At 35.6% G+C, this 16,349-nt stretch overlaps 4 protein-coding genes across 5 annotated transcripts; 2 read left to right on the plus strand and 2 right to left on the minus strand.

The window, feature by feature from the left end:
• Positions 1-32: 32 nt before the first annotated feature.
• Positions 33-1,962, minus strand: LOC106141381 (mitochondrial thiamine pyrophosphate carrier). Its single transcript, XM_013343036.2, has one exon. The coding sequence runs from the start codon at positions 1,790-1,792 to the stop codon at positions 821-823; it is 972 nt and encodes a 323-aa protein (XP_013198490.2). The 5' UTR covers positions 1,793-1,962; the 3' UTR covers positions 33-820.
• A 666-nt stretch (positions 1,963-2,628) lies between these two features.
• On the plus strand, positions 2,629-4,500 carry LOC132902240 (mediator of RNA polymerase II transcription subunit 10). Its single transcript, XM_060946525.1, has 3 exons — positions 2,629-2,950; positions 3,070-3,153; positions 4,025-4,500. Exons 1-3 carry the CDS (start codon positions 2,829-2,831, stop codon positions 4,212-4,214), a joined length of 396 nt encoding a protein of 131 aa, XP_060802508.1. The 5' UTR covers positions 2,629-2,828; the 3' UTR covers positions 4,215-4,500.
• Positions 4,501-4,741: 241 nt separating this feature from the next.
• Positions 4,742-6,147, minus strand: LOC106141377 (mitochondrial cardiolipin hydrolase). Its single transcript, XM_013343031.2, has 2 exons — positions 5,802-6,147; positions 4,742-5,483 (listed from the first exon to the last, which is right to left on the minus strand). Exons 1-2 carry the CDS (start codon positions 6,145-6,147, stop codon positions 5,095-5,097), a joined length of 735 nt encoding a protein of 244 aa, XP_013198485.2. The 3' UTR covers positions 4,742-5,094.
• A 390-nt stretch (positions 6,148-6,537) lies between these two features.
• On the plus strand, positions 6,538-15,998 carry LOC106141379 (exonuclease 1). 2 transcript variants are annotated; one of them, XM_060946414.1, is made up of 11 exons: positions 6,538-6,916; positions 7,095-7,214; positions 7,414-7,465; positions 8,048-8,257; positions 8,711-8,926; positions 9,607-9,766; positions 10,888-11,021; positions 11,745-11,959; positions 13,904-14,558; positions 14,908-15,074; positions 15,833-15,998. In XM_060946414.1, exons 1-11 carry the CDS (start codon positions 6,756-6,758, stop codon positions 15,849-15,851), a joined length of 2,109 nt encoding a protein of 702 aa, XP_060802397.1. In that variant the 5' UTR covers positions 6,538-6,755; the 3' UTR covers positions 15,852-15,998. The 2 variants fall into 2 exon arrangements, with proteins under 2 accessions (XP_060802397.1, XP_060802398.1); XM_060946415.1 differs by lacking the exons at positions 6,538-6,916; positions 7,414-7,465.
• The last annotated feature ends 351 nt before the right edge of the window (positions 15,999-16,349 follow it).

A 16,349-nucleotide genomic window follows, 5' to 3' on the forward strand; every position in this document is an offset into this window, starting at 1 on the left:
TTTTGTAACTTTTCTATGAATAAAAATGTATATTGATAATAATTCAAATTTTATTGCATAAATAAATTGAAATAATAAATTAAATAACTTTTACTACATCCTTATTCTAGTATCACAGGAAATACAGTGATGAAGATTGTACTTAAAAAAACAACATTTCTATGATAAAACATGGGGATTCTTAGACAAAGACGCGACACAACTAGTTATTTTATACCATATTAAGCAAGAGTAAAAAAGTTAAAAATTTAAGTTTCTGGTCTATGAACAAAAGCGAACTTTACATTGAATAATATTATTATTCAAAAACTTACTTTTTTACTTAATATTATGTAGTTTTCTCTGGACTAATAGATGTAGGTATAAAAGATGAGCTATCATCTCCAAAATATGTCGTTCTTTTGTTATGAGCTGATCTAAATAAAACAATTAAAAAAAAAACAAACATAATATAAAAAATAAATCAACCAATAGGCAGTGTGAAGAAATTACAATATCATAATAGGAAACAAGATTAATGTTAATTACTTTTGTATCATTTTGCAATTATCAAATTAAGGATGTTCAACAATGTAACATGATTCATTTGTTGGAAGTATTAAAAAAATATTTCAAACATTGCAACAAAATAATTGCAAAAAACAGTACAGACTCAACTTAGCCATACAATTTATGATACAAACAGCTGATTATTCGAGACTGCCAGTACTATAATTTCCAGACACTTATATCTATGAAAAGAAGTAAAATCACATTGGAATACTATAATCTATTGTTCACTCAAGCACCATGCATACTGAAAGTGAAAATTTTACTAAAATCATTGATGTATTTTTAACAACAAGCTTTTTATTTCATCATAAACAGCAAAATGCAATGCCGAAGTTAACACAGCTTTCAACATGCTTGGCCCATATCCTTTGTACAAAGCCAAGAAACCTTCTTCAGTAATGGTCAATTTCACACAATGCATCACACCATTGCAGTACATTTGCCGCCCAAAACATTTCCTATGTTGTTGAAACCCCTGAATTTGTAATCTTTTCTTCACTAAATCAAATGGGTAAATAGCAGTTTTAGCCACTAGCCCAGCTAAAGAACCAGCCAAAAGATTCCCCAACAAAGATGTTTCAATAGTCCTAAACATATCTACATCACTTCTTTGAAAAAATTTTATCCTATTCAAAATATTATTGGAAAACAATTTGTAGACAGCAAACTGTATACCAGCATTGGGTGCTATTTGTCCAAGGGTCGGAACGAGACCTTTGAACAGAGCTGTAAAACCTTCTTGTCTGATCATAGTGGCAGATGCATCAAAAAAACCTTTATAAACTTTATGTCTTTTCTCTTCTGCTATTAATCTCGTACGAACTGTGTCGAACGGATACGACACTACAGTTGCTACAGCTGCAGCCACTGCACCATTTACAAAATTTATCCAATGTTTATGGATGTTATAATATTGTGGATCAGATCTCTGGTACATGTAGGTCAATTTTTCAAAGGTAGAAAATTGTATAACACCAAACGTGATTGAAAGAAACTGGGCTGGTATATGACCACTCCATAAAGCTCCTATACCTTCTTCTTTTATGATAGAAGTAGTAGCTTGCATTATCGAACTGTACTTGGATCCATTTTTTAAAGGTTCGAGTTGTAACTGAAACCTTATCTTAAGGACATCCAGAGGTTGAGCCACGGCTCTAGTAAATGCTCCAGCTGCGCCACCGGCAATCGCAGTTTGATATAGAGAAAAATTTGATTTAATATTATGTATTGCGAGAACCATGATGAAAATTTATTTACGATGCTGTTGGATAATTAAAAATTGATTCTGACACATACTTCAAGATATTTTTGAATCCAAGAAATTGAAATAATTCGGTAGATTTTTATGGATCTTCGTAAATGTCAATAAATAAAATAATATAAAGTAAACCAACGTATGTTTAAGTAAAAGTAACGAATGAGGAAGAGGTCAAAAAGTCAAACACATCAAAAATTGTCAATGTCAACTTTAAAGTCACTCCTGCCTGTCTGTTATTTGACAATGACAGATACGAATTTGGAATGTGCTGCCAATAACTTAAATCCAGTTCGATCATGTGTAATAAATAATACAAATAATTTATTTAAACAGGGTGTCTGGTAAATGGCGTTTCATATATAAAGACATAAGGTAGAAAATCATGAATACGCTTAATTTCATAAAATACTAACCACCAGAATATTCACGCAGCGAATTTCATGCATCCAGCGAATCGATTCGCGAAAATTAATATTACAAAAAAGAAGGAAAGAAAGAGCGAGAGAGAGAGAGAGAGCGAGTGAAGAAAGAATGAATGAAAGAAAGAAAATTATTTTATTGAATAGAACAAGTTTGCTCAACTCCCAACGGAATCGAATGACAGCAGCAGTTCAAGAAAGCACTGTATATACATATTTGTAATCAACCACGTTAAGAACGTTAATTTAGTCAAGGTTGCCAAGAGATTTTTCAACCGAAGAAAATTGTTTCGGATATGGTTATGACGATAGATCCCTTTTGTTCTTCTCGCACTTGGTCGTTTTTTTAATTTTTTAGCAGCAACACTAAACTTTGGCTATCACTGCACTGTCACTAATATCAATATTGTCAACCACTCGGCCAATACAGCCAAGCCAATCTTTTTCTAAAGAGCGAAAAGAAAGAACTCAATTTACTCTTAGTCGTAGTGGTCAAAAACAAGAAGAAAAGCAACGAAATCTGAGTGAAAGTGACGAACCAAGTAAAATAAAAATCTTAAGTACGAAAAAGTTAATTGAGTTAATATAACTGAATAACAATGTCTTCGCCGCTTGAAAATTTAGAGACACAACTCGAAATGTTTATCGAGAATGTCAGGCAAATTCGCATCATTGTTAGCGATTTCCAGCCACAAGGACAAAGTGTGCTGAACCAAAAGATGTAAGTAGCTCACAAATGATATTAACAAAACATTATATTTAGAAATAATTCCAAAACTACGTTTGACCTAATGTAATGTGGTATAAAAAAGTTATCCATGTGTTGCTTTTTTTTTACAGACAATCCCTTGTGACAGGACTTCAGGAAGTAGACAAGTTGAAATCTCAAGTACACGACATTCATGTCCCCACAGAGGTTTTTGAGTAAGTTGAAATTACACTTTTCTTAAATCTGCCAGAAAATTTTACTCTTGGCACAAGTGAATTCAAAATCATCCAGTCAGAAATCATTCTAGAATTTCTATGTAGTATTATCACAAATTTATTTGTAATGGAATCAATAAAGCTGCTTCATACTTCATTCCGTGTAGATCCCGGCACCAATACAAAAATGAAAAGGACCACTCAATCTCTTTCCTATGGATATCGTAAAAGGCGACTAAGATAGGCTTACAAACTTTGGATTCTTCTTTTATGTGATGGGCTAGCAACCTGTCAGTATTTGAATCTCAATTCTATCATTAAGCCAAATAGCTGAACGTGGCCATTCAGTCTTTTCAAGACTGTTGGCTCTGTCTACCCTGCAAGGGATATAGATGTGACCATATGTATGTATGCATACTTCATAAGATACATAGCTTAAACATGACGTGTTAAATTTCTAAGAATTAATATTAGCCTTAGATAAGAGATTCCATAATTCCCTATCATATTTTTATGAAAACTTCTGCAACATTTCAAAACCTTACTCTGTCTCAGATTGTGAGATTATATCTGGAGACTACGCAGAGAATTTCCTATAGAACACATAATTTGCAAGTATGCTGTGTGACAAGCTGTCAATTGTAAATAGCTTTTTTCCTGATCATGTTTATCTGTTGCTTTCTTTAGTGAGACTATTAACACTGGAAGCTGTGATGTGGCACAGATAAGGACATCGAGCAGAAAAATCTTATTTTTTAGTAAAATATGTAGCTCATGGTATAATAAGTAGCTATATAATAAGTAGCTGCTCTCACCAATACTTGTTTATAATGATAATTCTCAATAATGAAATATTTGCTATTTATTACAGTTACATTGACCAAGGCCGCAACCCACAACTCTACACAAAAGACTGCATAGACAAGGCATTAGCCAAGAACGAAGAAGTTAAGGGCAAGATTGATTCCTACAAGCGATTCAAGAGCCACCTACTTTCTGAGCTGTCAAAGACCTTTCCCAATGAGATTAATAAATACAAAGCCATCAGGGGTGGGGAATAAATTGAGGCAATTTTCTACATATTTTTTTAAGGATGAGTCATAATCCTTATCTGAGGGCTATGTGATCACAAAAATATATTATCTGTACTTATATTAATTTCTTAAATTTCACATTACTGGCTGTAAGGGCTTTGTCTCATGTCTTCAACATACAGTTTTTCTATCATTAACAATAATTTTATATTCTACTTGCAAATCATAATGGCTTAGTAAAGTTTCTGAATTGCATTCCTATTTTCGATTGATATAATTTTGTTAAAATTATGTTATGTAGATTTATTTAAAAGGTTTTTTTTTTATTAGAAAAAAGGATAAATAAATAACGGAAAATATTTGGAATTTTAATTAAACTTACCCTGTTGCATAATCATAAAAAAAAAACAATAGAAAAGAAAATTTACAAAGCTGACCATAAACAAAGTGTTTAAATTTTTTAAAACAATGAGAATTTCATTAGGAAGTTCATAGATTTTGATTTAAATAGTGGAATATAGTATGAAGAAACACTTTCCTTCTTAAAAGTGGCTTTCAATTTATAAAAATATAAATTAGTAATATTAGATGAGAAATTACAGTAAAGTAATATAGATAATAAAATAAGCACAGGCAAAGGCCAGCTTTGCCTCGCAACAAAAAATATTCTTACATTATTTCATGGTCTAAAATATTACATTGTTTTTATGGTAAATATACCTACCTACCTTTTTAGTCGGTGAATAAAATAAAATTGTATTAACATTCGCATTTGCATGTTTAGATTTTAAAACATTTGTGAAACAAATTCTTATTATCTATGAAATACTAAAATAATAAAAAGGATGGCAACGGTCCTCGATTATGCGGCACCTTATCCTGACTTCCACTCTGTGCAGCGACATAATTAGCCTAAACACAACTCGGGCGTCATCTGTGTATCTTGACTGACAAGTTCATTCTTATCTTCATGATCGTTAAGTTCGTCCTGAATATCAACCGTTCCCGAGTCGTTGGTGTTGCAATGTGTTTCAATATTTTCTATTTCATTGGTGTTAGATTGTGTTTGTTCAATTGGCACTTCGCTGGAGAAGGAATTCCACATCTGGTAGAAACTCTGTTTGACCGGCTCCACCAGTTGTCTCTTGCTGGTGATGTAGACGTAGTTCCAGTGGTCTGAAGATCGGTCGTTACCCCAGTTCAGCGTGCCAGTCATGAGAATATTATCATCTATTATGCAGAACTTATGCTGCATCTTGTATACGCGTTCATTCGCTTTACATCTGATTTCAGCTCCTGAAAATATGAAGTGTTGAAAAATAGTTGATGACAACAAAACTTAGTCATTTGAGACACTATCATCTTTTTGTTAATCATAAAACCGGCGTTATCACATGTAATCACGTCAGATGTAGGTAAAATTTTTTTTAGCTTAACGTTTGAATTGAGATTTGAATAGTTGGGCTGCTAGCCCATCGCTTATAAGAATAGTTCTAAGCTTTTGCACCGGACGAAAGCTTCGTTATTTTTGTGCTTAGTCGTTCTTTACGACGTCTATGGAAAAGAGATGGTGTGAGAACCACACGACGGTTATTTTTGAAATGAAGAACTTACCAGCATCTAGAAGTTCTTTGATGATAGGATCAGTAGCGTCATACCCAGTCCGGTCTAATATTACACGGACTGCAATTTTCTTTGCCTTCATTACTTCAAGGAGCCTTCCCTGTATGGCTTGATTGTGAATACCTGGCATGCATACGTGAATATTGCTCTTTGCTCCTTCAATGTAGCTTATAAATTTATCGAAACAGTTGAATGCATTGTATTGTAGTTTACAAAATACCATCACTTCATTTATCTCCTTGCTTCGGGTCCTAAGAAAGAAGGCAGCCGCCGACACAACACAAGTAGCAAACGCCGCTGCTGAAGCCAACATTGTTGTATATGGATACAATCGCATTATATGTATTGGTTCGCAATAAGACCGGTCTTGTAATTTTATGGTTTAAATAAAATTAAGAGGTCAAATTATGGGAACACATTTCTAAACGGTGGAACTAGATAGAACTACCCGCATTGTAAAAAAGAATTTTACGACGGTTAATCGCTGACGGTAACCGTTGCTTGGAAATATAACGGTTTACCTTTCATATTTACCAAATCTGTTTTATATTCAAATAAAATTCCAAACCATCTATAAAATAGGATAAGCAATAAACCACAAAAACGCCCAAATAATGAGGGATGAGGGTGAATTTAGTATGAAAATATCTATGTATAATGGCATTGGCTTCTATTCTATCGATGAGAAAAGGAAATATATAATTACTTGACATTGACATAGGACGGATTCGACTCGACAATGGCTGGCGCGAAAATTGACGTTTCTTCTTGTGTATTGTGATAATTTTACTGCTCGAATGTTTTTATTTACACTGCATTCAAAATACTGCAAAAATATACCATGTATTATTTCCTGGTTGATAAAAATAGGGCGTTGATTTAATCGGTGTCTATGTTAGCAATAATTATAAAAATATCGGGGTTGGATGTACAGCTGTTTCAATCATGGGTATCACTGGGTTGATCCCTTTTTTAGAAAAAGCCTCAAAGAAAGTTAATATTGGTGAATTTAGTGGTTGTACTGTTGCTATTGATTCATACTGTTGGTTGCATAAGGGGGCCTTTGCTTGTGCTGACAAGTTAGTGCGGGGCGAAAACACCGACATGTAAGTAAATAAATTATTTTGAAAATAATTTAATAAAATAAATTCTCACTTGTAACATTTCTTGGCAAGGATTAAAGTTGCGAAAGCAGTTACTGGTACATCTGTTATTTTCATGATTCAATTATATAAAGTGATTCAAGTACATCATAAATATAATTTATTGATTTTTTATTTTCAGACACATAAAATATTGTTTAAAATATGTGACAATGCTCCTATCGAAGAATATTAAACCAGTTCTTGTGTTTGATGGAAGACATCTGCCTGCTAAGGCTATGACGGAATCCAAGAGACGAGAGTGAGTAAATTGTGCATGTTTGTTTGTTACAAGAAATAGTACCTACATAGTTAATAAAGTAATAAATCACTTGCAATGGCTTATCCCATGAAACAATGCATGTTTTTGTTTATACAATTTGGGACCAATTAGAAGAATACCATTCAAGACAATTACTTACAAGGCAAGAAAATTTTATAGGCAAATTTTAAAATTTCAGATCCAGAACAATATCAAAGAAAAGAGCAGCTGAATTATTAAGTTTGGGAAAGGTACATTGTAATTTCATAAAAATTTTTTGTTGGGATAAAAGCCTTTATTTCTAACTTTTGTTTTACAAGATTTACACAAATCACAAGTTATAATTGCATGCATTTGTCCTTTGACAAAGGCCTTGTCCAATCTCTTCCATATCAATTATTAAATAATAAAGTTATGTGTTTGAGTTTAGCACGTAAGACACCTTTATTCTATCTTTGACATTTTGTACAAAAGTACATTGTTTGCGCGTTTAATATCTGTATCTATAATAATATTATCAAGCTGAAGAGTTTATTTGTTTGTCAACATGCTTATCTCAGGAACTGCTTGTTCAAATTGAAAAATTCTTTTTGCATTGAGTAGACCATTAATCGAGGAAGGCTTTAGGCTATATAACATCTTGCAGCAACTATAAGGATCAAAGAAATAATGGAATATGTGAAAAAAACGGGGAAATTTATTCATCCTTCAGGGCTTCAATGATGCCCAAAATAACTATTCCACACGGACGAAGTCGCGGGCACAGATAGTTATTTATTTACGTATTTGGTATTATTTTATAGTGTAATGGGCATGTGCCTTTTTATTGGCAGGTTGAAGAAGCAAGATCATACATGCGTCGCAGCGTTGATATCACTCACGCTATGGCTCTAGAACTGATCAAAGAATGCCGCAAACGTAACGTGGACTGTATAGTAGCACCTTATGAAGCAGACGCACAGTTGGCATATTTAAACATGAAGAACATAGCTCACTTGGTTATCACTGAGGACTCTGATTTGATACTATTTGGATGTACTAAGGTAATTTCTTTATTAAAGTCATAATTTTACAAATAAAAAAATTCTGACTTATTCATAACCTAATTAAGAGAAGATTTTAATCTATTGACCATTGTGTGTGATATACTTCTCTAGAGTTCGACCAATGTTGTTGAAATTTTGCATGACTGTACAGTCACGTTGAAAAAAACAAAAATTACTCTACACTTCATGATAAAAAAAGTATGAATTTCCTGGAATTTGCGATAAACCACATTTTTCGCGAGCAGCCACTGTCAAAAGCTTATCAATACAAATAAGGAAAATATTCAGGATTTCATCATTAAGCCAAACGGCTGAACGTGGTCTATTAGTCTTTTTAAGACTGTGGACTGTCTACTCCGCGTATACGTAAGTATGTACTATGTGGTGTAACCACATCATCTCACTAAACATATGGTATGGTTATATTTAAATTTAACTTTTTAATTCCAGGTTCTATTCAAAATGGACCTCGACGGCACTGGCACGTTAGTGGAAACAGCCAAACTTCCTCTAGTCATGAACTGTCCAATAGAGCGGTATACGTTCGATAAGTTCAGACAGATGTGCATCATGTCCGGCTGTGATTATTTATCGTCTTTGCCCGGGATAGGCTTAGCTAAAGCCAGGCAGTTTGTTACAGCCACACAGGATCCGAATTTTGCTAATGTAAGTGTTAAGGAAAATCAGAACGAAATCTCAATGCTTGTTATTAAGAATGGTCGACGCCGCTGAGGCAAACTATAAAAGTGATTGTGTTACAAATGCTTTCTACTACATTACATACGTACATATAATCACGTCTGTATCCCTTACGAGGTAGACAGAGCCAACAGTCTCACAATGACTGACAGGCCACGTTCAGCTGTATGGCTTAAAGAAATTGAGATTAAAGTAGAGACATGTTGCTATCCCATCACCTTAAAATAATTCCAAATTTTATAAGCCTATCCCTTAGTCTCCTTTTACGACATCCATGGGAAAGAAATGTAGTGGTCTTATTTCTTAGTGCTGGAAACCACACATTAGAATAGTATATTACATACACGCGAAATCTTGGATAAGTGAATAAATGTAAAAAGCTCTGAAAGTTAATGCATTGTTTAAATTGAGAATGATATGACAATATCAAACAATTATGTATTTGGTTCACTTCAGACATATACTCGTAGATAAGTAAAGTAGTTAAGCCAAGTTTGTCGAAAAGTCTAGGATGCCTTGTCCAGTTGAATTAATTGGGATTTAGAGAGTGACAGGTTGTTAACTTATCACAGTAACGAATAATTCCAAGTCTATAAATTTCCTCTTATTGGTGAAAAAAATAATAAATAATAATCACTTGGCTTCAGGCACTAAAGAAACTGCCCAGTTTCTTCAACAAGTCTTCCTTGACGGTATCTGATGAGTATAGGGAGAACTTCTTGAAAGCAGAGGCAACATTCAAACACCAGTATGTGTATGATCCACTTCGGAGACAAATGGTGCGTTTAACAGAACCTGATGATGAAGGTAAATTATTAAAAAATTACAGTTCGTAATACGAAAAAACTACATACATAAGGTCAAGTCTATATCCCTTGCGGGGTAGACAGAGCCAACAGTCTTGTAAAGACTGAAGGGCCACATTCTTAATGATGGAATTGAGATTCAAATAGTGTCAGGCTGCTAGCCCATCGCCTACAAGAGGATTCCCAAGTAATTAAACCAATCACTTAGTCGCCTTTTACGACATCCATGGGAAAGGTATGAAGTGGCTCTATTCTTTACTCCCGGAAACTAGTAAAAAACTAGTCTATTTCTAATTCTCTTGATAATATCGGTATATATTCTCTTAATAAATAAATATATATGGGACAAATTACACCAATTAAGTAAGCCTAGAAGCAGTGGCGTAGCGTGAGTGTCGGCTGCCCGGGGCGGAAGACAATTTTGCCGCCCTCTTATTTAGGTATTTTAATTTGATGTACAGTATACATTACATACATTCATTATAGAGAACTTGTCGACGATAACAGTCATCATTATTTTGCATTATACAGGTTAGATTTTAAATAAATAAGCTTGTCTAAGTTTTACAATCACATCACATTTATTAATACAAAAATTCTTTTACTTTAACCAATTTGATACATGGATATAACTTAGTTACCTATCACTTAAGCTTATTTTATTTAATCTTGTCTATCGTCCAGGTGTACCTACGATATATGATGTGAGGTGTACGACGATAGACAAGATTAAATAAAATCAATTTTTAATTATAACTAGAACGATACTATAATTTTATATTAACGAGTTTTTGTTAGAATTAAAAATAAAACTTCCGTCTTCAATAAAAAAAATATATGTCTACTTTTTTTAAGAGCAAACTTTATTATTTGTTGTAAAATTTTGCCGCCCCCTAAAAGTGCCGCCCGGGGCTGGCCGCCCCCGCCGCCCCCACTACGCTACGCCACTGCCTAGAAGTAAGTTCGGGACTTGTGTTATGATAACAAAACGATTATATTATAAATCTTATATAGATAAACATCGAACACCTAGGCCAATCAGAAAATATGTCATTCTTAGGGAGGGCACTTGAGGAAAAGGCTCAAAGTATGATAACGAAATGATATTTATACTATTTTCAGACATAGAGCAAGCGTTATGTGTTAATGCTGGCGAGCTGCTTGACGCAAAGATCGCCTTCCAATTAGCTTTAGGGAACTTGGACCCGTTCACTTTGAAGAAAATGGACGATTGGCATCCCGAAGACCGTGTTGTGGTGAGTAGGTGTAGGATATGTTTATTTAATGTTATCCTGTTATTTTATGACTAGCTGTGCCCGCGACTTCATCCGCGTGGAATAGTTATTTTAGGCATCATTGAAACTGTGCTGTGTGGTTCCCGGCACCAATAAAAAAAAAAAACAATAGGACCACTCCATCTCGTTCCCATGGATGTCGTAAAAGGCGACTAAGGGATAGGCTTATAAACTTGGGATTCTACTTTTAGGCGATGGCGAGGCTAGCAACCCGTTATTTGAATCTCAATTCCAATATAAAGCCAAATAGCTGAACGTGGCCTACCAGTCTTTTCAAGACTGTTGGCTCTGTCTACCCCGCAAGGGATATAGACGTGATTATATGTATGTATGTATGTGCCCGCGACTTCATCCGCGTGGAATAGTTATTTTAGGCATCATTGAAACCCTCGAGGTAATAATAAATAAATAATAATAAAATACATATGATTACGACGGGGTAGTCATTAGACTACAGCTTTCCGTTTGCCAGGATACCTGAATACATCTTGTTTTTATATAGCATCGAGTTCATATTGGATTTAAATTATCTAGGCTTAAAACTAAGAATTGTTTTTAATTGAAAGCGAAACAAGGTTTTAGGATAAGTAGTGTGAACACTGGCGACATCTGTTAAAGGTTGTAGTCATAAACCAATCTGACCTCTTTTCTAAGAAGTTTAATAATACAGATTTGTCATTACAGAACGGCCACGTAAAAACGGACAGTTGGAAAGAGAAAGGCATATCGAACCACCCCAGCATATGGGGAGGTAATTTCGAACAATATTTGGACGATCCATGTCCTTGGGCCCGGAAGGTCAAGAAAGTGGAACCCATAATCGGGGTGCCCCTCACCAGACCGAGGAAAAAAGTGGTTAATATGGTCAGCAAATATGTACCGGAGACCCAAGATGAAAGGTATAGTTTCTTCAAAAATGTATACTAATTTTAAACTTAAGCACTGCATTATTAGTAGTATTTTAAACGCGCACGTAACATAGATAGATAAAACTCGTTATTGCACCATAAGAGAAAACATACAAAACAACACAAAGCAGATATAGATGGTACAAAGGCGGACTTATCGCTAAAGCAATCTCTTCCAGTCAACCTTTGGGTACATCCTCCTCGCGTCGTATACCTCATTGCTGAGGGTCGTGACTCCCCCGCCGAATCACTTTCTCTTTGATCTCTTCCTTCCACCTGTTGCGATCCTTTGCGTCGTGGAGGGCCTTATGGAGATCGGTGTTTAGTGACGATCGGATTTGATCCGACCATCTTGTAGGGCTGCGACCTCTAGGTCTTTTTCCGTCAACCTTGCCTGTCACCATTAGCTGCTCCATGTTGTGACCGTCTTTCCGTGCAATGTGGCCGAAAAATTCCAGTATCCTGCGGAGACAGGTGGTGGACAGTCTCGTTTTGATTTGGAGTTCACGCAGGATAGATGCATTGGTACGGAAGGCAGTCCAGGGTATTTGTAGCATCTTCCTCCAGCACCACATTTCGAAGGCATCTATGCGGTCTCTATCAGCCTTTTTCAGAACCCATGTCTCGGCGCCGTAGCTAAATATGGAGAAGACCAGAGTGTGGACAAGTTTCTTTTTTGTCTTCCGTGAAATGCTTCGGTCCCTCCATATCTTTTGTAGTTGAGACATGGCATTTTTGGCCATCCCTATTCGTCTCCTTATTTCCGTCTCACAGGATCCCCTGTCACTGATGTTGGCCCCCAGGTAGACAAAGTCATTGACGATGTCTAAGTTGAGAGCATTCGTCGGTTCAAGTCTTCCGGCACGATCTACCACCATTAGTTTGGTTTTGGCGTGGTTGATTTTGAGACCTAATTGCAAACTGATGTGCTCAATACGGGCAAGGAATTCCACCATTTCGCTTTCACTTGCAGCTATTAATGTGGTGTCGTCTGCGTAACGAAGGTTTGTCAGTCTGGTGCCACCAACCGTGACTCCGCCGTCCCAGTCCTCGCAAGCCCGCCTGATGATGTATTCTCCGTAAACGTTGAAGAGAATCGGAGACAGGATGCAGCCCTGCCTAACGCCTTTAGCAAAACTAAATGGCTCCGATGTGCAATCCTCGATTTTGACGATGCCTTGGTTATTTAGGTACAGCGAGCGGATAAGCGCCACAAGATGTTGAGGCACTCCCAGTTCTCCCAGTATATTCCAGAGGTCTGACCACACGACACAGTCGAAGGCTTTGCTGTAATCGATGAAGCACAAGATGATAGGTACGTTGAATTCGTAGGCTTTTTCGATCAGCTGGCGTATGTTTAGGATTTGCTCGCGAGTGCCCCTACCCTTAACAAATCCCGCTTGCTCTTGTGGAATTTGCCAGTCCAGGAAGTGTCTAATTCTGCTGTTGATGATATGGAGCATCACATCTTTGGGTACATACCTTTATTTTATCTCGGATGATTCAAATCATGTTACAATGATTAATGCTAAAAAATAGGTATAGCGCGTTCAATACCTGTATTATTTATAAATAGTATTAGATCTAGGCTGCAACCATAGAAATTGAAAAAAAAATAGACATTCCTTACACCCAGCATGTCTTCATCCCTTGGCCATCCCAGAGCCAACCAACAAAGAGACGACGTACAAACTGCATGACTTAATGATCGAATCAAGATTCAACACTGACAGGCTGGAAGCACATCGCTTTAAAGAACAATTTCACGTTTGGAAGATATACCTTTAATTGATTTTTCATAATCAAAATGAATATTTTGTTCAGAAAGTAGGCCTAAAAATCCGTTATGTAGTTTTAAAGATCTATGTTAGCATACATACAGACATTAGAAGCGACTTTGGTTTATACTAAATAGTAATATTTTTTCTCTTTCAGTATTACAATAGAATCTTTAACCAGTATGTACTGTACAGAGCCAGCATCTAAAAAACAGAGAACCGACAGCAATAACGTTAAAAATGACAGTGAAACATTCACACAATATGATACACAAGGTAGTCATAACATAGCACTATGTGAAGAAGATATAGTAGCAAATATACAAAAAGAGAAGTCACCAATCCTAGAAAATAAGCAGCGGTCATACACGAAATGCCTCAGAAAAAACGGTTGTGATATACTTAAAAGACTGAGTAAGTTTCCTAGGACGATAGTAGGTGAGAATGTTGTTGAAAGTAAATTTTTCAGCTCGAACCAATCAACTGAACTAAATGTATCAAAAGAGGTTGTCATAGAAGAATCTCCGGAGAGAGTAAGCAAGAATCCGTTCAAAGTGAAACCCGTAGCTTCTATCAATATGGATGTAGAGTTGAAAATTGAAACAGAAGTTTTAGAAGAGCAGCTTAAAATTTCACAAAAGGAGAACTCGCCTCAAAACAGCCCGAGAAAGTCTAAGAGTCCTATAATAGAGTTAAATCTATGGAATGGACCTGTAAGAGAAAGTGATTCATCCTTTGAGTTGTGTACGGAAGGATCTGTGATAGAAAATACTTATCCGTACGAAACTTTGGTTACTCCAGTTGATTCACAGGTTTGTATTTAATGTTTTGGCCATTTTTATCTATCCACCTATACTAGAGAACGCCCGCGGCTCCGCCCGCGTTCAACGAAAAATCACCATAATTCCCGTTCCCGCGGGAATTTCGGGAAATCCTCTCTTAGTACACCTCTAGAACACCTAAAGAACTTAAGAAACATGCCAAATTTCAAGCTCCTAGACCCAGGAGTTTGGGCTCTGCGTTGATATATCAGTCAGTCATTCACTTTCTTCTTTTATTATTATTAGATAGATAGATATCAAAAAATGACTGCCTGACCTATCAACTTACGACGAAAGTAGTCGCGGGCAATAGATACATATATTTATAAATGTATTCCAGTCGTCATTTGGCTCATCTCCACCACCGAAGTGTTCCTGGCGCGGCAGTCAGCCTCGTTCCGCGCTGAGTCAGTGTAACAAGGGCAACAAGAAGACCGCCCTCAAACGGACTACCTCGTTGCCCAGCAATCAGCCCACTCTGCTGAGCAAATTTGGGTTTCAGAAAAAGTAAGAATTAAAATTTTTTTTTTACATATTTATGTCCATAGCCTTTGCGTAGACAGAGCCTTGTCGTAGCGTAGAGAATAGTCTTGAAAATACTGATAAGGCCATGTTCAGTTGTTTGGCTTAGTGATAGAATTGAGATTCAAATAGTGGCAGTTTACTTGCCCAACGCCTAAAAGGAGAATAGAAAGTTAATAAGCTTATTCTTTGGTCGCCTTTTGTGATACTCATGGGAAAGAGATGGAGGAGTGCCTATTCTTTTTCTATTGGTGCCGGAAACGACTGATATATTTTTTTTATTTCATCAACTGAATTAAGTATTTTTACTTTTGTAGTCGTTTTGCTGTAGCTGAAATTATGAATCTTTATTTTGTCAATAGGTATAATTTAGGATTTCACGAGGCTCGGTTCTATCCTAATAAACCAAGGCGCACTTGACATCTGTCTGATTTTTTAAAAAGTAAACTCGTGTCATGATCCTATGAGTGAAAGGACAAATATTAAGTCACAATAACACTACAATGTTTATAATACTTTAAAAATAATTGCCATTGTTAGGCAGTTCAATCTGTGAACTTGGGACCTTGTGTCTCAGGAAACAGGCATAATTTTCCCGCACTGAAATTAGAACTCGCTATACATTATACAAATCAGAATCATATCATGTACAAGTATACAAATCAGATACCTTAACCACTCGTCGATGTACGTTCTAAATTTGATTTAATTTTTATATATGAAATGTTTTTTTCTTTTTACAGGCCAGTACTGAAGAGATGAGAAATTGCCAATATTATGTTACGCATTTAAAAGAAATTACGTTTTGTTTGATCACCGAAATATGTATCGAGTTTATTGTGTTATATAAGTATACGTTATGGAATGTGATATGTTTTGTTAAGTACAATTATGATGATCTCGCAGTATGTGGGGAAAATAAATCATTTGAAATTAAAAATGAAGTGTTTTAATTTACATACTTATTGACATTTTAATAGGAAAATAAAAAAAAAATCCAAAAACATTTAAAGATTATTTTAATTAAGAAAATTTTTTTGCTATAACTTCCAGCACTGATGCCATACAGTTCTATCGGAAGATTTTGTCTCATATACTCCTAATAAATTTATTCAGAAAATTTGGCTATGTTTAAAAAGCCACCCCGTTATGATATATCGTGGTCGGTAATAAAGACCCAATTGCGTCATAAAAGGGCTTTCAGACAAGTCCCACATTAGACATAACTCAGCGGTCTCCGAGGAAGCCTCATTACAATGG

The sequence above is a fragment of the Amyelois transitella genome, chromosome 11 (assembly GCF_032362555.1).
Source record: "Amyelois transitella isolate CPQ chromosome 11, ilAmyTran1.1, whole genome shotgun sequence".
NCBI lineage: Eukaryota > Metazoa > Arthropoda > Insecta > Lepidoptera > Pyralidae > Amyelois > Amyelois transitella.